The sequence below is a fragment of the Pleurodeles waltl genome, chromosome 9 (assembly GCF_031143425.1).
Source record: "Pleurodeles waltl isolate 20211129_DDA chromosome 9, aPleWal1.hap1.20221129, whole genome shotgun sequence".
NCBI classification, from domain to species: Eukaryota; Metazoa; Chordata; class Amphibia; order Caudata; family Salamandridae; genus Pleurodeles; species Pleurodeles waltl.
This window is the reverse complement of record NC_090448.1, coordinates 557,503,538-557,524,518: the sequence shown is the minus strand read 5'-3', so window position 1 is coordinate 557,524,518 and position 20,981 is coordinate 557,503,538. Positions and strand designations below refer to the sequence as shown.

The 20,981-nt window shown below is 43.3% G+C and overlaps 1 protein-coding gene across 2 annotated transcripts in view; it reads right to left on the bottom strand.

Annotated features, from left to right (window-relative positions):
- Positions 1–712: 712 nt before the first annotated feature.
- Positions 713–20,981, bottom strand: part of DMAC2 (distal membrane arm assembly component 2) — a 79,996-nt gene continuing 59,727 nt past the window's right edge. For both annotated transcript variants that reach the window (XM_069207511.1, XM_069207512.1), the window contains exons 5-6: positions 12,098–12,260; positions 713–1,596 (exon numbers count right to left, since the gene is read on the bottom strand). In XM_069207511.1, the coding sequence (XP_069063612.1) occupies positions 1,473–1,596; positions 12,098–12,260 (287 nt within the window). In that variant the 3' untranslated portion in view covers positions 713–1,472. The remainder of the gene's footprint in view (positions 1,597–12,097; positions 12,261–20,981) is intronic.

Sequence of the window (20,981 nt, the reverse complement as noted above, 5' to 3'; positions counted from 1 at the left end):
AGATCTAAAATTCTAATAAGATACATCTGTTTCAACCCCAATATGAAATATAGGCCTTTAGGACAGAAATAGCTACTTTTCTTCTTTTCAATTGGCAGTTTCCGTGAACAAACAGTACTAATTGCAGAAAATGTCACTGTGAAAACATTTAACTAGTGCTTAATTTGAGCCAGTGGTTGCCGGTGGGGTCCACAAGTACTTATTTTGGGGGGCTGGCACTTATTTGCCAGATATTTAATGAGTGCAAGAAAGGGGAAAAAAGCACAGTTTGGAAAAAAAGAGCAAGGGAAAGATGGCATAACTCTCAGAAAAGGATAAAACAGGATCCTGCAGGAGTGTGAAAAAGGTACATGGAGCATCTAGTAGTGGATTAAAGACAACTAGCCTTGGTATTTGGCCGATGCTTAATTGCACAGACCACCTGCTTCCGAGCAGAGCTTTGGGCACAGGCACTCTTTCTTTCACAAATTAAGCACTGCATTTAAAAGTTGGTTATTCCTTGTGCAAACGTAATGAGTCCACATGTCAATATGAAAACATTTCTTAATATAAATCGACAGCCACATAATTGGTTGCCTTGTACATAAGTTATAGGCATCAAATGGTCTTCGCACTACCCGTTGCCCTGGTCGGGGAAGAGGGGTGCTAAAAGAACTGTAACACACCCCGGACATGCTCAGATATGCTGTGATTAAAGAAAGAAACATTCAAATTTAGAAGAAATTGCTGTGTTGGTCTTTATTACTTTGCACCACATTTCATTTGGTAAAAAACAACAAGTTGTTCATATCAGTTTGATTTCCTTGAAAATGGAAACGTCACCACTGTTGCTAGGTCCTTAATCAATTTAAATGCGTAATAAGGTTTCCTGATTTTCAGATATGCTTAAGAAATTGTCCTTCACTGGCCTGACATGTTTAGGGTACACTGCAGTTTGGAACCACCCTTTTCCTTTTATTTTTCGCTTTGCAGATTCAGTAGCACCGAGGAAGCACAGGTACTCACTGATCAGGGATGTTAACAGGTGGGCTTCTCTGGTACCAAGATTTAAGGAACGTCTTACCACAGCTTCCCAAAGATCAAGGTGGTGAGGGTATCCCCCAGAAACGGGAAAGAGTAGTTCTGTAATTCTGTAAAAAGATAAATTAGATGCTGCATGAGGTCCTTTGCTTCCCAGAAGGAAAACATGCAAATGTTCTTTGTTCACTGGCGTCACCTGCTTGAAGGCCAAATTTCATTTCAGAAAAAGAACTTGCAGCGATTAGTTGAAGAATCAAGGCTATAAAACATTTTCAGCTGAAAGAGAAAAGTTGCATATTGTAGAAATGTCTGTGCACTGGATCCTCACAACATGATGCAGAGGTAGAGGGATGTACTCCATGAGAATCCATGGTCCGGCGACCACCTTCTCCGCTGTCCCGGGCCCTGTAGTGCCACCTTCTGGTGACACTCTTTAAAGTTGGAGGTCAGTGTCAAGGAGTCTTACAACTCATCCCCACAATGTTGCACCCTGGGAGAATTTCTTCCAAAAGAATTGCGATTAAGGGTTTGTTTGAAACAGATGGAAGGTCAGACACGTCCAGGTATTTCAGATTTCTGTAGGGTGAAAAAAATAGTCACATGACTAAAACAGTTGTCTGTGCAAGGCCACTCTACACAAAATTCATTCTACCACGAGAAAGGCTAACCTTCCACTGACACTATCTTAAAAGCTAGGGAGATAACTGCACAGCATACACGATCATGTTATTAGTCTGGCCTGGCCAATTCAGCATCCTCTAAGCCACAGAGGGACTTAATTTAACCATAAAGTGAGCATAAATCTGTGACCAGGTGCAACCAGGAGATCGGACTTCTGGGACACGCAAGACTAACACACATTCAGCCTTTCCTGTAGGTAACAATTAACAATGCAAAACACAAAACAAAGGAACTAAAAAGTCAAGTTGCCTTTTAGATGAACTACCACAAACGACAGAATAAAAACATGCCCTTCTCCCATTTGAATCACTTTTCTTTTTAGGGGGCGTTATTATTGAAAAAAAAGACTTTTCTAAGTTCGCCTTTGCCATTTGACCATTCTGGCAACTGTGTAGGAACCTAGAGACTCTTTTATGCACAAAAGAAAGGCATGGGCAAGTTGCTTGCATTTCAATTTTAAAAACTTTACAAAAATGCAACGGATTGAAGTGAATAAAATAGGTCTTCCATCTGCTCGTTCCCATCTAGAACATTCTGCTAGTGTGTCAACGATAGGCCCCTTATTCACACTCAGCACTTTTATAGAGAAAGGAGCAATGCCATTTCGCTTCTCTGCAGGAATGCAACTGCAGGAAATATTTATCCGCTGTAGTCCTTTTAACAGTTGGCGTCTGAAACCCGAACTTTAATGATAATGTTTCAGTCGATCTTTCTTTGCGGACCTCTGCAGTTTTTTTATAATCCCTCTCACAGTTTCTGGGGTCATAGTTGTGTGTTTTGGAGCTGTAAAATGTCGTTGCATATTTCGCATATAACGAGTTATCACCAGTGCTTAATTTGTAAACAAAAACATGCGGTGCCCAAAGCCCTCCTCTTAAACACGCAGCTGCTACAATTAAATGTGCGACCACCGAATACTGAGGCAGCGTAATCCTGAAGCCATATCGGGCCTCTTCAATCCATTTACAGCCACCGCCTGCCCCTTCAGCGCACTCTTGCAGCTTTCTGCTTTTTCCCTTAGTGACGCTTTTTCGTTTTTATCTTCCTCCATCTTTCCTATATGTCTTTTTTGCTACAGCAAATGCTTGGGGCAGAAAAAAAAGTGCTGTCCCTCAAAAATAAGTGCCGGTGTCCCGCACCAGAAAAAAGCAAAAATTAAGCACTGGTTACCATGTGTAAATGGTGCCTAATACTACTCTAAAGGCGTTTGCAATTTACTGCAGAGTGAATGATCAGGAAACTGGAGATCACATTTTGCGAACCAAGGCCAGAAGCAAACACCCTTGTTTACCCCTGTGTCAGAAATAGAAAAATGAACTTGCTTTGAATAGTTGCATAGTAAATAAACAATTACATAACTGTAATCCGGGCTACTGGAACTATGAGGCAGGGAAAGCTAAAATTATGGAACATGGTTCACCAAATTATGCCGCAAGGAAAGGCACTTTTACGGGATAATGCAGTGAATTTTGTGATAAAATAATGAATATTCTTAGATATAGTAACACTGTCAGGGGAAAGATTTCACCTTATTAGTACGCGTTTAACCCTCTTATGCAGCAATATGCAAATGAAAGATGAACAGTCGACCTCTGCGATGGACCTTCCGCTGCGCATGAACGAGTCGTCATCTTTTTAAGAACTTTCGATATATTTGAGCTAGAAACGTTTTTGTTAAAATCTGCAGCTTACGCAGCAGATAGAGGAAGATGTGGAAAATCCACAGTTATGTAGAAAACGCTGTGGCTGAAGAACCGCATAATTCCTGTGACCCTGCGTGCAATGCTCAGATGGCAGTTTGCAGTGCTGTAGATCACATGCTGTGTACTCTCCTGACATCTAGTGTTGGGTTGAGAATATGACACTTTTTTTCCCTATGAAAGCTTGCTGGTTCCCGTGTGTAACAAATGCCTTGTTACTAAGTCCCCGAAACGCACAGAGCACTGGGACACAGACTCCATCATAGACTATTTTACTTTCCTTGCACCCTCATCGGAAAGTAGTCTACGTACAAGAGCCTGAAAATTATAATGTAATATAGCATAAACACAACTAAACAGTGCCTCTTTCTTGATTTTGAAGCATATGAGGAAGTGGGAGGGTGCATGTAAATCTACATTAAAAGCTTCGAACCAAATGTGACAAGCCAGTAACGTTTTCCGTTGCAGCCTCAGTTGCTGTTGATCACGTGTTGTACACAGGGTTGAAAGCAGTGTCACTGCCCTTCAAAAGAAGTGGTCTGAAGGAGTTTAAGAGAGGGTTTGAAGGACTGTCCAACCTAAGATTCTTTTTAGCATTAGTCTCTACACAACAGTGTTTGTATATCCACGCAGTTTCTCAGCAGATGTCAGCAAGTCGAGTGTTGTCCAAGAAAGTCATGGTTGCTTTATTCTTACGAGTTGAGTGTGCTCACAGAGGACCATCAAGTGTACCTTTGAATAGAACCTATTTGGATGTAGTAACAAATCTGCTTAGCTACTCCTGCTTCGGAACTGGAAATAAGAGTGTGTTGGAGCAATACAACGTTAATCGGCGCTCCTAAGACCGTGTGCACTTTCTACACAATGTATAAAGATAAGAGGCCTTCTGGTATATAAGGAGAGGGGGTTTGTGAAGGAGGGCAGCTCAATGGATTGGTTCACAAGAAAAAGCGGGGCAATTTTTCATAACACATTTCCATGCACTCTTAGAACTAATCTGCCCTAATATAGTTGGCAGAAAAGTTCCTGGACCGATACATTTACAATTCACTGATGTCCCATCGTAAAACTAAATAAACTAGAAGTGAGATGGAATGCATTGGATCAAAGCGTGGTCCTATAAGGTACGTGAGCACCACATTTAAGTCCCATTTTGTTCTCGTACTGCTCTAGGAGGGATAATTTATGTTAGGCTCTTGGAGGATGCTTTAATGACTGGAGTTTTGAAAGTAGACTGGAGTTGTCCATTTTGAAAGTAAGTGCTACTCCAGTTAGATGGACTAGAATGGAAATAAGCAAAACCTGCTTTTAGCAGAAGCAAGAGGTACTGGAAAACAGCCTGAAATGATGCCTGCAGAGGGTTTGGTTGTGTGTAAGCACAGTACAGCATGAATGGTTTACACGTAGCTATGTAGCAGGGTCTTGCTACTGGCTTTCTTGCCTCGTTAAGCAATGTCAAAGATTCTTCTTGCAGATGGAAATACCCTAATGCGAACACCTCAGGAGTCAAACAGCCAAACTGCGTAATGGTGGGTGGGGATGCAAGCCCATGCCTCACTTTTGGTACCAAAGATCCTTTTTTCACTAATTGGTGGTAATGTGGTGGACACCTCCAGTAGAATTAAGTACAACAGCTATAGGCCAGGTGGAAGCAATAAGGATATCTCCCAGGGGTGCCTACCTTATCTTGAGTACAGCATAAGGACCACCCTGGGGGCAGGGAATAAATATGCAGTATTCCCTGATCAATCTATCCACAGCACATTCTCTGGGGAGTTGGCTGCGTAAACCCTGAGGTTTAAATTTGTCATTTTTGCATACATATCCACCTGCAGGGTCCCCTACTGATGGAAGTACAGACTTACAACTGTTGTTGATTCCTTCCCCCCACCCCCCGTGGAACTTCTGAATGGTCCTGCTGAGGTCTGTAAAGTTGGTATTTGGTCTGAGTCGCTAGTGGGGGAAGCGAGGCGGGAGGACGAAGAATATTGTGGCTATTGGCGCAACTCCAAATGCTTTGTCTGATTGGAGACAGCTGCATGGAGCGTGTTTCCCCGTACATAATACATTAAAGTCACGTGGTCTGTGTGAATGACCATGGCCTTGCTGTACAATGACCAATGGAAGGTTAGTAACATCACCTATTTTGCTTTCAATTTTAACACATGTTGTGTTCCTCCCCGTCCTGCAGACTCCATTACACTTTTCCTGATCAGGCGTGCTATGTGTGCCCGCACCATGTGAACGAGGCATCCATCAGTGGTGATTTTCTGCCTGTAATAGGTTTGCTGCACAAGTCTACGGTAGTTTGACCTAAACTTTTTCTCCTATCAACACTAGCTTCTCCAAACGACCAAGTATTCTGTGCCCAACATTGTTGCACTAGATACTACTGCAAAGTGCACATGTACAAAAGTATATTTGGAAATGCAGTTTTATTACATTCCTCACTTTCAGAGCATGCGACACGTGGTAAAGCAGACCAAAGCAGCTGTTATATATGCAAATGCTCAAGTCAGGTACATTTTTGCTACCTCTGAAATGAGCGTATCTCCATAAAGTTCGGAATTACGGTGCAGTGCGCATGTTTCACATTTATTGGGATCCCAACCTGAGAAGCATGTGAATTACCTCCGGTGTTGTCGTGGCATCCAATGAGTGCTCTCTTTACCAGCTCGTCACTCGGGTAGGGACGCACGTGTATCAATTGGCGCCACGTGCGCTGCCACCGCTGCAGACATATGCCGAATACTCTCAGGGCTGACTAAACTCCGAATGGAAGAACTCTGGATTGAAGTTTTCAACTTTCAAAAAACCTTAGATATTCTCGGTGAGCCGGAAGCGCCAGGATGACACAATATGCGTCCTTCAGGTCCAATGAGCACTTGAAGTCTCACTGCTGAAGGAAATCGTGGTCATTCTGAAGTGAACCGTCTTTTACGTAGTGTTTCAATCTCAGAAATCCAGTATTGGTCTGAGTGTACCATTTGTTGGGGGGCGGTTAGGGGGGCTCCTTTCTTCAATCGATACTTCTTCTGTCTCTCCTTTTAGAGGAAGGGCTTCAGATTCCGTCAAATGGCCTGGCAGTTGGATTGCTTCTGTATGCCTTGAAGGTGGTATCTGGAAATTGACTGAAATTCTATGCAATATAGGTGTTGAATTGTTCGAAACCCACATTTATCTAAGTTTATTTAGCTTGCCACTCAAGTGGAAAAATCCCCCTTGTTTCCCTGAACAGTACTGGGCGGTTGGGGGAACAAGAGCGGAGTCACTACTAGTATGCAAATATTTCATTAGAAGAACGCGAAGTTTGGTGGATGAAGCTAAATCCTCAGTTTACCGGATTCCAGGAAACGGTGTGAGATTATTGAGAATATGTAATGGCTAAATGTGTTGGCATAGAGGGGAGTTGAACTCCCATGAGTCGTGCTTTATACGTCCTTTTAATATAATTCCTTAGCATTTGATAGGGTTAAATGCAGGCTGCTTCGATGGAATTTTTCTTCCCAGATGCAGGTTTAACCAACAGTTCCACCAGAAACATGTGTGTGTGAAGCTGGAATATTGCACCTGTTTGACCAAAAGAACCATAACTAACTGTGGATTAAAATAATGTCGCGTGGTGGTCCCGGTGCGCTTCATTTTATAAAACGCTGACATGGAGGGCTCCAACTGGAAGTAAAACTTACTGCCCAAATTGGGCGGCGAGCATGATTCAATGATTGTTATAAAGGGAATGACTTGGTGTTGAACACCAGGAAACAAATTCATATGGAATGGTGAAAAACACATTCTTCTGGAAGTTGTGGGTAAACAAAATTGACAGGTGGATTTATACCCCTATTTAGGGGTATGGCAGAATAGAAAGGTGAGTCCTAAAATCCCTGTAAATGCAGTAAAATTCTTTGAGAAGGATCTGCATAAAGTTGTTCAGACCCTCTTGTGGTCCCCATCGTAACCACTCTTCACCCCAAGTCCAGCCACACAGTTACAAATGGAGTCCTTATTTTCAGAAAAATACGGAACCAGGGACTAGAAAAATTATCTGGGTAAATGTCTTAGGCCCAACCATTTAATTACTGAGCTCTACTCCTCCCTCACAACTAAGATTAGAGTTCACCTCAGTCAATGTTATATTTTAAATGTGCAAGTCATTAACTATTGCCGTTGAATAAGAGGAGCTACAGTGCATATGCTAAAATCTCTATTATGAGAAGAATTCACTCCTAATTTACTGGGCGCCAAACCATTCCCCGGTCAGTTGTAAACTTAATGTTAAACCAATCTGAGATACCAAGAACTATGAAAACAGCAGGTAGCAATTACACTATCCTTTTAGAAAACCATGAAAAGATTAAGCAAATATAAATGGGCCTGATTTAGAGGAGACACTCACATAGCTTTACAGCCGAGCACATACTGAACAGATCCACTAAAACAAGCCTTTGGACAAAAATTATGCGATTTTATTTGCTGTTCATTACGATTACTGACATAAGAGGCGGCAGAGGACAGCGAGATTCGCCTGTTGGTGTTGCAACATTGGTGGCTACAAACCTAAATATATGTCACATTCGCCGCCTGAACCCAACTCTTTCAAAGGAATATAAAACCCTGTTGAGAGCAATATCTCGCAGATTAAATGCTACACCACAAAACAAGCTATATCAGCGTGCAGCAGGCAAGGACAGGTAGTCTGTAGGGTGCTTCGCCGAATTGTTAGATCGAGTACTAGTCAAGCTGAGAAGACTGTATCGATTCTTCGTTCAATATCTCATGAGGCAGATTAGAGTTGCGATTTCGGAAAGTTCTATAAAATATATATAAAGGTCAATTTAATTTTTGTGAATCTTTTCTCCTTGTTTTTGTCTGTTCTCATTGGTTAATTTGTCTTGCCGCTGTATCAGCAGCATCTAAAGCGATTCTTATGCGGGCATGGGAGATTGTCTGCCCCCTTTCTGCACAACTGAGTGACCCATCTTGGGCATCCTTTAGGGAGATGATGGAAAAGTTATTTAATCTTCCGTTTTTCGCTGTAAACTATTTAATGTCTGAATTTGCTGTGCGCCAAGCAGAACCTAACTTCTCACTTTCTTTGCCCAACAGCGGGACATCCTAAATACCTTCACAAAAGTCCTATTCCTTGTGGAATCAGGGAGTCTGAAGGTACAAGCTCTCCAAATTTAAACTGGGCCTTGTGGCTCAGTCTTGAACTTTCTAGCCACTAATGGACTGTTTTCCTTAGTTCTGACCTCATATTATAAAATGGCATTTTAATTTTTAAGCAGTCTTCAATATGGGTTAATATTGATTTTTGTTCTCTGTTCTAGAAAGGTATTCAAACAGGAAATCTTCCTTTGGCTCTGCTACCTGCACATTAACACCATGATGGTGTGCAGCCTTCTGAAAGACCGTGTGATATGACTGTTTCATTGGGCACGGGATGCCTTCACCATAGAGACCTCTATCTGATGAATATCTACATGAATGTAGAAACTACCCCATGCCACATCTTACACTAGTTCTGTTAATGCGACATGCTGAATGTACGCAGAGTCCTTGTCTCACTTGGTATGTGACTATGGCCTGATTTAGAGTTTGGCGGACCGGGTTACTCTATCCTGTCCGCCGTATTAAGATCTCATAATATCATAATGGAATAGTAGTATGGCAGTCGGGATGCCTTGACACCCTTCCAGGTGAGTAGCGCGCTTAACAAATTACTGATTGATTTATGTCAGTCATGTTTGCGACGGAGCAACTTATCCGCCAAGCTCTACATCAGGCCCTAAGGGTCTCTGCATGAAGAGTGCAAAAAAAATAAGTCACTCGTTTGAAATTGTGGAAGAAGATGGTGCATGGGCATATTAAGTTGTCAGGAATGTGTAAACATGGTGTAGCCCTACGTGCAGCTGAGAAAAACTATGCAAATGTGAGTTTTCAAAGTTTTTACGCATTGGGAATTACTCTACTGGTTTGTAGTAACTCTACCATTATATGACCTGTGGTAGGATCTAACTTTCTTTTCTGTGTGCACTGAATGTATTTTCAGTAGGACTAGCACTGGTTTTATTGAAGATAGAGAGCCTTTTGATTTCACCTCCTAATACTGTTTTGACTTGGCTCTGTTATATCCGAAGTCGGGGACAGTGAAGTGTCTTTGATGTCTAGGTTCTTCCTTAACTTTTGTCTTCGAGATCAACTTTACTCAGTTCTCTGTTCCGAGGCCTCGGTCTACTAGGTTGGATCATCTTTTGAGGGTGATTTACAAAAAGGGTGTCATCCTTTGTGTGAGGTCAAAATCGCGCAGAGGCTTCTTTTGAGATCGAACTTCTTGTGCTCATTCTTCCCTTCTGAGCCCGTAATCTGTGTCCTTTACCCTATGGGTTTCTCCAGGTTCTCAGGGAAGTAATATTCTCTGGAGTCAAGGAGGCCATTACAGACATGGGGGCGATGAGGGGTGGTTGTTGGGGTTGGTAGCTATATCTCTGACTTCATGCCAATGACGCTGGAGGGATGGTGCCTCTTCTCCCTCCCCTGGAGCATGGTCTCAGCATTGGACTGGGACAGAAAATATGACCAGGCACAAAATAAAAGTAGCCCCCTTTAGTAAATTAAAAAGCTATAAAAGCAGACCATGTTTGCAAATTGGTACAGTTTTGAACTTTTAAAAACACGCTGTATAAGTGATATGTAATGGATTTGAGCTTGCTGCAGGCAATGCTTTTTTAATATTGTGGAAATCAACAGTAAAAATCGGCCGAGCACACCATAATGCAGACCCACAAATCTGCCAAGAAACCAGCCCTCACACTGATTGTCAGACCAGGCATCAGTCACTGCTGCATTGCCCTATAGGCCGGTCCAAGTTCTATGTCTTTGGCAAAAGCATCTTCAGGAAACTCTGCAGAAGCGTGTCAGTCCAGGAGCATAGTTTACCAACTGGTTAACCCTACCTTGGTGAATCATTTTATTGTAATAAGAGGTTATGCATACTGATGCCTTACTCTGACTGTGAGTCCTAGGTAAACCCAGGTACTCCATCCATTGTTGGTCGCATGAAGGGAATTCTGACTTAGAAATGGAGCAGAAGTCAAAGGGTGTGTTTTCAATGAGCCCCACTCAAGTCATTCTCCTAATACCTGCCTGGATTGTCAGGGAAGCTGTTTTTTCAAGCCATAACGTTATTCAGCGCTGTACAAGTCTTGGTAATCTCTCCTTTCCCACTTTCTGGTGTTCAATTTTCCCTTATTGTATTAATTAGATTGAGCACCTCAATGAGCATCTAAACCCCGTACTGGAAGCATGGATCGAAGGTGGAGTTTGTGTCCCAGTTCATTGTGGGTTTCATGGGACGTTATCTTGAGTCATTCGTCACATGGACCGCAGGAGAGCGCACAGCATGTGATGAACAATAATACATGCTGTCTCCTGAACCATAACGGTGAGTATCCAAAGGAGAGGGCCATGGGATACAACATTTTAAATGAGATTATTCCTAACCATACCGAAGATGCACAAATAATTCCTGTTTCCAGATCTTTTAAGGGAGATGATTCCTTTGAATCCTCGGTGAGAAAGTTTGAAGTTTATGCTCCTCATTCAGACTCGGACCCTAGATACTACTGTGTCATCATCTTTATTTTGAATAACCTGATTAGTCTAATGAAAAACCCAGACTATATTCACGATCACACGTTTCCTTCCTTCCTTCAGAGCCTTCCAAAGTGGGGCATGATGAAGGCCCACAATTGTGTTACTGGCTAGAGTTGCCTTTCGTCCCCATCTTCTATGTTACCTCATTTTCGGGTCTTAAGTGATACACACCTGTAAAACAACCCTTTGTCATAAATGTGCGGCTCCTTCTGACAAAAACAAAGGTAAGCACCTGCAAGGCTCCCTGACAAAACGGAGTATAACCCGGCATTGCCAGTTTGCAGTGGTCCATGAATTCCTCCCACACTTGAATGAGGGTGAGTGCAGCTGCTTTCACACCTACGGATAGCCCAACGCCCTTTCATCGAACTGACATAATGACCGTAGCCTTACACTAGAAGGCAGCATCACACGAGGGGAGGATCTAAAGAAATAAAAAGTCACCAATAATTCTGGCCGATGAAAACTTTAATAGCCATTCTTCTCGGGCACCTCATTATGCAAAAATCAGCCATGGTTTCAGTAACAAACTACAATGCTTATTGCTAGTCTGGGAAATAAGAGTCTTTTTCAAACTTGTCAAACAAGCTGTCGAAGACAAAGTTGGGTTTGTGTGTACAGCACAGGGAGGACATCTATGCTTCATCTGCTATCGATTTTGAAAATTGAGCATCTGTTGTGATGGGATGCACTGAGGTGGTGTGCGGCATGTTTGATATGCGAGCGATTTCACTCTCACTGCGTGCCCTCAAGTGTCACATTTATCTTTCTGCAACTTAGGAAGTGTCCAAAAAGAGATAGAGGTCTACGAGTGTGTGCTTGCTTTCAAGCAAATCTACTCTACATTGTACTTGGAAAGAAGAGGAGCTTACAGGAAAGATTATCTGCACCACTCTTAGGAGGCAAGCATACAGTTTTACCACTAAGACATAGAAATAAGACACCAAACCAGAGGTCATGCACACCACACTACCAACCGATGATGTAAAACCACAAACTCCCCGCTCCCACCAAAGGTAACCATATTAAAGTATACTCACTCCAAATGGTGTAGAGTAGCAAGGCCTCTCTCAGTTACTCGTGGGCAGCCGGACAGCTGCAGCTCCTCCAGTGTGTCTTTGAACACATGCAGCCGACTCAAACAAAAGTCGTCCAGATTGGGACAGTTACTCAGGTTTAGATATTTCAGCTCTCCCAGGCATGCTGGAGAAAGGTTAAAAAAAAAAGTGATTTGGTACAACAAGCGTTTCACGGCTATTCTTCAATACATTCAAATCATGATCACTGACACTTGGAATCACTGACTGCCAGAAAAGATGTATTCTCTTTTATAGGAGAAAGGTAGAGAGAGAGTATTTGAAGCAATTGAAAGGAATCAGTAGTTTAGCACCTAATTAAGGAGCACTTAAAAGGGCAATCCAGCAGAAGTTCTGCAAACTAATGTCATTAGTGAGTAATCAAAAATGGATGTAACCATTTTGTTGGGGGACTTGTGTATGCAAGGGTTTTTTTTTGTTTTAAAAGAAAAGTTTGAGGATGATAATGCTGATCTTTTTAATAAGGTTGCACACTATACATAAGCGCACTACTTTAAGGCAGTCTATGTACCAAGCCCCTCTCTAAGTATCCTTTGGTATTTGACAACTAAGGTTTAGCTTTACTGCTGTCTCCCAGTTCTTAGAAGCATCTACTACAATTTAAACTACCTTCTCTACTCTTTTTTCCTTTCAGAGAGCAAGATTTAAAAGAAAACATTCTTAGACATACTGAAGTTCTCATGACTGACTCGTAAATTATGATGTAAAGTTAATAAAATGCATCTGCAGCTTATACTTCGAGTCTGTGATCAAACCCTTCTGTCACTCATTTTTGTTACCTCTGTCCGTTGAAATAGGGTAGTGGTTCCCAACCTTTTAACTTCTGTGGACTCCCACTTTATCATAACTGGAGCACAGGGACCCCTGCACTGTTCAAGTTCAGGTTTATTTAAATGCATAGTTAATAAAAACAGATACATTATACATTTTTAAAAAGTAGTACTCACCCCATACAAAATAAAAAGCAAGTACCTTCCATTCTAGTCTAAAAATTATTCTTTAATTTATAAAATATAAGAACAGTATAACTAATCATAACTTTTCTTCTAATTATACATTTCATAAAATTAACTGTTGTTAATTGTTTTTGCTAGCAAAATACCCCCTGATTAAAGTGAGTATTGTTTAGTCATAGCCATATAGGTTTTCCTATAAAGTGCATTGATTTCCAACTCTCCTCATCTTATGTATGCAATTCTAAGTATGTTAGAGAGGTATCTTAAAGATTTCTAATATTGTTTCTTTAAAATAAGTTGTACATTTGTTTACAATTAAATTAATACTCCAGAGCTAAAAATACTTTCCTGATACTGTGCGGGCCTTGTAGGCCAGCACAAACATATATTAAGTTTATACTAATTGATGAGCTTGCAATAGTGTTTTAGATGTCAGGCATAAAAACTTTGTAAATCTGGTATTCAAGATATAGTCAGAAGGTTTAAAGCAGGCGATCACCGCTTCTCTGCAGGACCGTATTCTCCTCTGATTGAATGCTGCTTTTAATAGAATCTTACGCTCATTCAGTAGGCAATTACAGATGCAGATCAGATGAGTAATGTCTTCCAGTCCACAGCCACAGAGCCTACACTGGGGAATTGTTGCAGTACGTTCCCATGGGGCTTGGTGGACAACACCAGGAATAAGGCCAAATCGATGTTTAATAAAAAGATCCTTCTCAGCTTTTGACCATCCGGCCTCCGGGTATGGCTGATATTTCAGGAGTTTATACTAATTTATTACCATCCAAGAGTGAGACCTGGGTGCAAACAGGTTCTTATCCATTATTACTGATCTCTTCTTCGCTGTTCGGTTTAAGATTTTTTTAAATGCATAATAGGAAAGGTTTGAGTCCCATAGTTCCCGTACTTTCAAATCTTCTAATGCCTGATCTAGGTACTGTCTGGAATTGGCTGTAGGATTCAAACTAATCTCCTTCCACATCGCCTGGAGAGTTGATTTCCCTTTGATAGCTGCAGGTGTTCCCAGGTTTTAATATAGCTACATGCCCTAGCTATATTTTGGTTTAAGTAACCAAAGTCCAGTCTGATTTGAGCTTGGGAAGTATACTCTGGTAATTGAAATAGAGACCTAAATATTTTTCCAACTCTACCATTTAGGATGGCGGCATCTTGTCCACGCAGGGCTTCACTACCGTACCCTATAGTCGAATTTAGTTTAGCTGCCACAACTTGTAGCAGGGGACGGTAGCTAGGGCCGCTTAGCGACTTTTTCAGCGTGCGAAAGTCAAGCAGTAGACCCCTCCACTGAGTCATTACTGGAAGGCAGGGACCCCGGCCTAAACATTGTAGACTATTTGAAACGCAAACAGTATACAAAAAAAATCTAGAAACATACACAAATTAGAACACTTTTTATTTAATTGCAAACAAATACTAATTTAAAAAAATGTAATTTCAGTAGCAAGGGTTGGAGTTTTTCTAAATTCCATTGAAGCCACACATCATCCATACCTGCAATGCTCCCACAAATCGATCTGAGAGTACTAATTTAACTTTAAGCCTCCAATTTCAAATTCCTTCACATTTACAGTACATTTTAAAAATTTCAATTGCATGTTTAGCCAGTTTCCTTATATACTTTGTTAATCTGTTAATATTGTTTAATTATCTAAGAAGTCACTGTCCCCCCGAGGAGGCTACATGGACCCAAGGGGTCCCCGGACCACAGGTTGGGAACCACTGGGGTATGTGATGGGGCGTGGCCTTGACCAACATTGTGGCAGGCACAAGGTAGCTTTGAATCGAGCACCACCTCCCTGGCTCTAATCCTGTGACACTGTGCCTCCATACTGTCTATTAGTGTTGGGGATGAACAGTATAGTGCATGGGTGGCCTGAACACTGATGGCAGTGAACAAGTGAATATATATAGCCAAGGGTGCCAGAACCACAAGTCTAAAGATAGCGACCTTCCTCCGAACAGTAGGAGCTAATGGTGGAGTTGAGCCGACCACGAGAATGAATGGATGAATTATCACTTATACAGCGCTACAGGATCCCCTGAGTGCGTCCAGACTCTCAACGTGTTTTCACACTGAGGGACTACTCAAAGCAATAGACTGAAAAAAAACCTTTTACATTCCTTTTCAAAGGCCAAATAATTCGAAATGCCTCTTAGATCCAAGAGAATGGGATTCCACGGATGAGCAGATAGATAGGAGGATTCTCCCCTACACTCCACTCGCACAAAGGTCCCTAATCTGCTTATCAGGGAATTTATGGATGATCAGGAGGTTCTGTGAGCCATAGTGAAGCTGACAGGAAGGCGGATCCCTAGAGATCTTCCTAACGTACACTGGACCTTTATTATTTACGACGTTATCGGTCAGGGAAGAACTTTAAACATAATCAGCTCCGAAACCGAAGCCAATGTAAGAATTTCACGTAGGAGTGACTGACACGTGACTGGCGATATTAGGAATCAGACATGCTATACCAATGGTAAAGTATTAAAGAAGGACTAAATAAATAGAATTACTGTAGTCAAGACAGGATACTATATGTGCCTGACGTATGGTTTTAAGGGGTGAAGCAGGGATCAGTGCTGACTTTTTTTTCAGCAGCCGAAGTATGTAGAATTATGTTGAAGTGGCAGCTACCTGGCTGAGTATCACAAACGATACTCCAGTTTCTTCCCGAGCATGCTGGTGTTGGTGACTGGACAGCCGGCTGCGGCCAATCGGCCTGAAAGAGCAGACGTCGGGAGGCCTAGCCTACACTGTTGACTCACTTCCGGTTCGGGAACAGGCCTATAGACCTGCTAGAACCGCCAACGCTGCGGTTGTGCTTCCTGCTGCTCCCAGCAGTAACGAGCAGTACAGTGTGCGGTGAATGAGGCACATTCCGGGAGCATGCATGGGGAGGGGGCTCCCCCTGCTGTTGCAGGGACAATTGTCCAATGTCGCACGCAGGGGTTAGGAATCCTGGAGGAGCTTCTGGGCTGCTGCACGTCTCTGGAAACCAGACCAGAGGTGACCATCGTGTCCTTGCTCAAGTTGCCTTTCGAGAGCACATTCTGTGGCTGAAGGCTAGGGCGGCTGAGACTTACCCCTGGGAAGCAAGAGAAACGCTATATAAACTGCAGTCTACACTATTGCAACATTGCTGCCGAGACACTGACGGACAGCAGGGACATGTCATATGATCAAGGCATCCTAGGAATCGCTTGGAGGCTTGCATGCTTCTGCCGCACTGTGAGCCCCCCACTGATGCAGACTCAGTGTAGAGAGAATGGGCCAGGAGAAGGAGGAGGGGCACAACTGCACAACAGTTCCCCATCACTGCAGCCACGCTTAAGACCACCCAGAGCGGGACACGGATCTGAACTAGGAGTTCAAATTTTAGCCAGTCATCCATCCGGGCTCTGGCATATGCTGGCTGGGCAAGGATTTTATTACAAGACCGGAGGCTCATATTATGCAGTCTTTTCTTGCTTTAATTTTTAACAGCAGCCAAGTAAAAACTACAGTACCCAGAATAAAGAAAAACTACAACGATGACATCATAGCTGCAACAGCCAATAGGATAACATACAGCAATACGAATATCTTAACTGCGAGCAACAAGTCCTCTTTTCTTGCTGCTCGCAGTCAAGATAAGTACCTTCTTTGTTTGCTCGATATTTTTATTGTGTTAACTGTCTTCTATGGTTTACATATGATTATTTACCAGCGCGTTCGTTTCTAACCTCAAAACGCGCGTCTTCCTTTCTTGTTGAAGCGCATCTTTCAACGGTCGTTTTTCGGCCGTTGAAGACGCGCGTCCATTCTTTGCATTCTCGTCATACCGGCATACCTTTTGAGCAGCGCTCACGCCGCGTCTATATTTCCTGGTATTTCTGATAGTTTCGAGCGCATTTCGCTCGTTTCTTCTCCCGGCTGCCTTTTTTCTCCTCAGTCAGCCGCTCTGACGTTTGGAGTCACTCGGCTTCTGCCTTTCCTGGCAGTACCGCCCCTATTTCCTAGTTCCTGCCCCTTCAGCCACTCCCTCCCACTTTCTTCATATTTAACCCCTGTTTCCCCAGTTTCAGTTTTAGGTTTATTTTAATTTTAATAATAATACTTATATATTTATTTTCATATACTGATTTTAATATATTTTATCGGTTTTCCTCATTATGGTTGAGGAAGAAGATTCTCAACTCTTTCAAGAGAATTTAAAGTCCTTCATTAAGGACTCTGTACAACAGGCAGTGACTGTTTCCATGTCAGATATTACAAAGAATTTGGAAGCCTCCTTTTCCAAAATTATGTCCTCTTCCAAGCTGCCTGTTAATAAAGGCAGGAAACGTGCGGCCACCCTCCCAGGGCCGTCCAAAGGCGTTTCCTCTGGTCCTTCCATCCGAGAGGCCACTAAATCGGGTCCCCCTTCTTCTCCAGTGCATGTTTCACATTTGAGAAACACAGATGACGACGATGATGATTCTAGTCATGATGACGACATGGACGGATCGGCAGATCCATTTTTGTGTGGGCCTTTGGAGAAAAGGCGTAAAATTTCTCCGAGTGACGGTGGTGCCGTTCACCCTGTGTCTCATGTTTTGGTTGACCATGCTGGCGAACCCTTATTCGACCCGTCCTTCATGGTTCATCCAAATTCAAAGGAGTGGTATCCATCCGATCATGTGGCTGATTATGTTTCTTTCTTTTTACGCCATCCCCTCGACAAAGCCACTCGCAATAAGCTTAAGTCGGAGTGTCCCCGTCCCTCACTACCAGATAACATTACGGCAACCCCAGTTATTGACCCCAACATGCTGATGTTTTTTACCAAATTCGGCAAGGATCCCAAGAAGGGCGTTGATAGAGCTTGGTCAGGTTGTCAAGACAAGCTCCTGGATTTGGTGGGTCCTCTCACTAGAATCTTTGACTTGGCGGAAGAGGCTAAAATGGACAACAGTCCTATAGATCCTGAGGTTCTTTCGAACTGGGCGCAACGTGCTATCTGCAAGCTGGGGAATGCCAATACTCAGCTATCTATTGAGAGGAGGAAGAGTCTACTTTTGAAAATTGATCCTAAATTAGCCTCCTTAGCCTCTAAGGATGATGGCCCGTTGGCTAAGGGCCAATTATTCGGGGATTCTTTCATTAAAGATCTGGGGAAATATGTGTCCACCTTTGCCTCCCTGGACAAGGCCCAGCTTTCTATGAAAAAGATTTTTTCATCTCGGGTTTTTGCCAGGGCCGGCAAAGGCAGGAGTCGCTTTGCCGGCCGCTCCATCAGAGGCCAATACGCCAGCAGAGACTCCTACAGTCAGCAATCCCAACTTGAGTCCTATACAGGATATAAACCAAGGTTCTATCCCCGTCGGTCAAGAGGCTTCCGGCAGCGAGGCTACGCCAACAGAGGAGATCAAACCTCCGGTAAGTGTTTCCGTTTCTGGCCTTCCTCCAGTAGGAGGCAGACTGGCTCTGTTCCTCAATTCATGGTTTTCTCTCACCTCAGATCCCTGGGTAATTCAAACCATCCAAGGTTACCTGTTAGAATTTTATCAAACCCCAATTCAATCCCGCGTTCCTCTGCCCCTAGTTTTTTCCCAAGATCAAACCGAGCTTTTGCGCGTCGAAATCCACTCTCTCCTTTCCAAACGCGCGATAGAACCCGTTCAGTTCGACCCTTCGTGTTTTCTCAGCACCATCTTCCTCGTCCAAAAGAAAAATCAGAAATTTCGTCTGGTGTTGAACCTAAAGGCTTTCAACAATTTTATAGTTTATCGACACTTCAAGATGGAAACTATTCTCCACCTCAGAGACATTCTGCTTCGGCACGGTTGGCTGGTCAGATTAGATCTTCAGGATGCCTACCTCACAGTGCCAATTCATCAATCACACAGGAAATTCCTTCAGTTCCAGTGGCTAGACTCTTTCTACCAATTCAGAGTTCTTCCCTTCGGGCTTTCTTCCGCACCTTGGTGTTTCACCAAAATTCTCAAACCCGTCGCAGCCTTTCTCCGTTCTCACGGGGTTCGTCTAATCCTTTATTTAGACGACTTTTTGTTGATGGCGCAAGACAAACGTCTGCTTCTAAACCATCTTCAACTTTGTCAGAACCTACTTCTCAGCCTAGGTTTTCTTATCAATGTACAGAAGTCGGTCCTAATTCCGACTCAAAAGTTGGAGTTTCTTGGTTTTCTAATAGACACTATTCTGTCGGTGTTGCAACTCCCTCAACACAAAGTATCCCTAATCAAGAAAGAGATTCGTCAATCCCTATCTCTCCCTCATATCTCCCTCAGGAATCTGGCGCGTCTAGTAGGCCTTTTGGCTTCTTCTATCCAAGCCATCTTCCCAGGTCCTTTACATTACCGCCCCCTTCAGCGGCTCAAAATCCGTCATCTTCACAAGGGTCTCGCTTATTCGGATCCTTTGGTTTTAGACGCCGAATCCAAAGAAGAACTTCTGTGGTGGTTGACACACCTAGATGCCTGGAACGGCAGAACTATCTTCTCTGCCGCCCCAGATCTTGTATTAGATTCCGATGCAAGTCGGACTGGTTGGGGCGCAAGATGTGGTCAGTTCTTGACTGGGGGCGCATGGTCTCTGAAGGAGTCCTTCTTGCACATCAACAGTTTAGAGATGCTTGCAGGTTCCTTTGCCATCCGCACTTTTGCAAAAAACAGAGTAAGTTGCACCATCCTCCTCAGGATGGACAATTTGTCCGCAGTCAGGTATATCAACCACCTAGGAGGTACCATATCCAAGATTCTATCCACTTTGGCGAAGCATCTTTGGGAGTATTGTCTTCCTCGTCGCATCTCGGTCAAGACAGTGTTTCTGCCAGGCAGGCTGAACACAGTAGCGGATTGGTATTCCAGACATCTTCACGATTCCAGCGATTGGCAATTGCACCCTTCAGTATTCAGGCGTCTTTCTTCCATCTTTGGCGAAATGTACATAGATCTTTTCGCTTCTCGCCTCAACTCTCACCTTCCTTCCTATTTCAGTTGGAGGCCAGATCCGCAGGCTCTAGCCACAGATGCCTTCCTTCAGACTTGGCCGTCTTCCCTTCTTTATGCATTTCCTCCCTTCCTTTTCATTCCCCGGGTTCTGGCTCAAGTACGCAGACAACTGTCCACTCTGGTGATTGTAACTCCTTTCTGGCAGACCCAACCATGGTACCCAACTCTCTTGGAGTTGGCAATCGATCGGCCCATCTGGCTTCCTCACTTTCCCGACCTCCTCTTGGATCCCTAAGGCCAACAACATCAGTTAGTTCTCAACGGCTCCTTGTTTCTCATAGCCTGGAGAATTTCGGGCCGTCCTGGAGAACCCCAGGAATTTCGGAAGATGCTGCTAGACTCATCCAGCAGGCCAGGGCCCCTGGAACCTCCATAGCCTATAAATCCGCTTGGGCCCTTTGGAGCAGCTGGTGTTTGGACAGGAATTCAGATCCCTTTTCGGCGAATGTAGTTTTAGTTATAAATTTCCTGGCTTCTTTGGCCTCTCAAGGTAAGGCCTATCGCACTATTAACATGTACAGATCTGCCATCTCTGCGGAGCATCAAAGAGTTGATGGTAGGCCAATTGGGGAACATCCTCTCGTCTGCCAATTATTAAAGGGAGTAAGATAAGTTTTTCCACCGTCTCCTAAATATAATGTCATGTGGGATGTTAATCTGGTATTACGATTTCTCGCCTCTTGGCCTAATAATGATTTGCTATCTCTCAAACAGCTTTCGGCCAAGTTAACCATGCTTTTATGTCTGGTTTCTATCAAACGGGTCTCAGACGTCAAAGCGTTGGATGTTTCTTCCTTTTTCTTCTCCCCCCTTGGTGTTTCTTTCCAGGTCAAGAGACGTACGAAAACTAA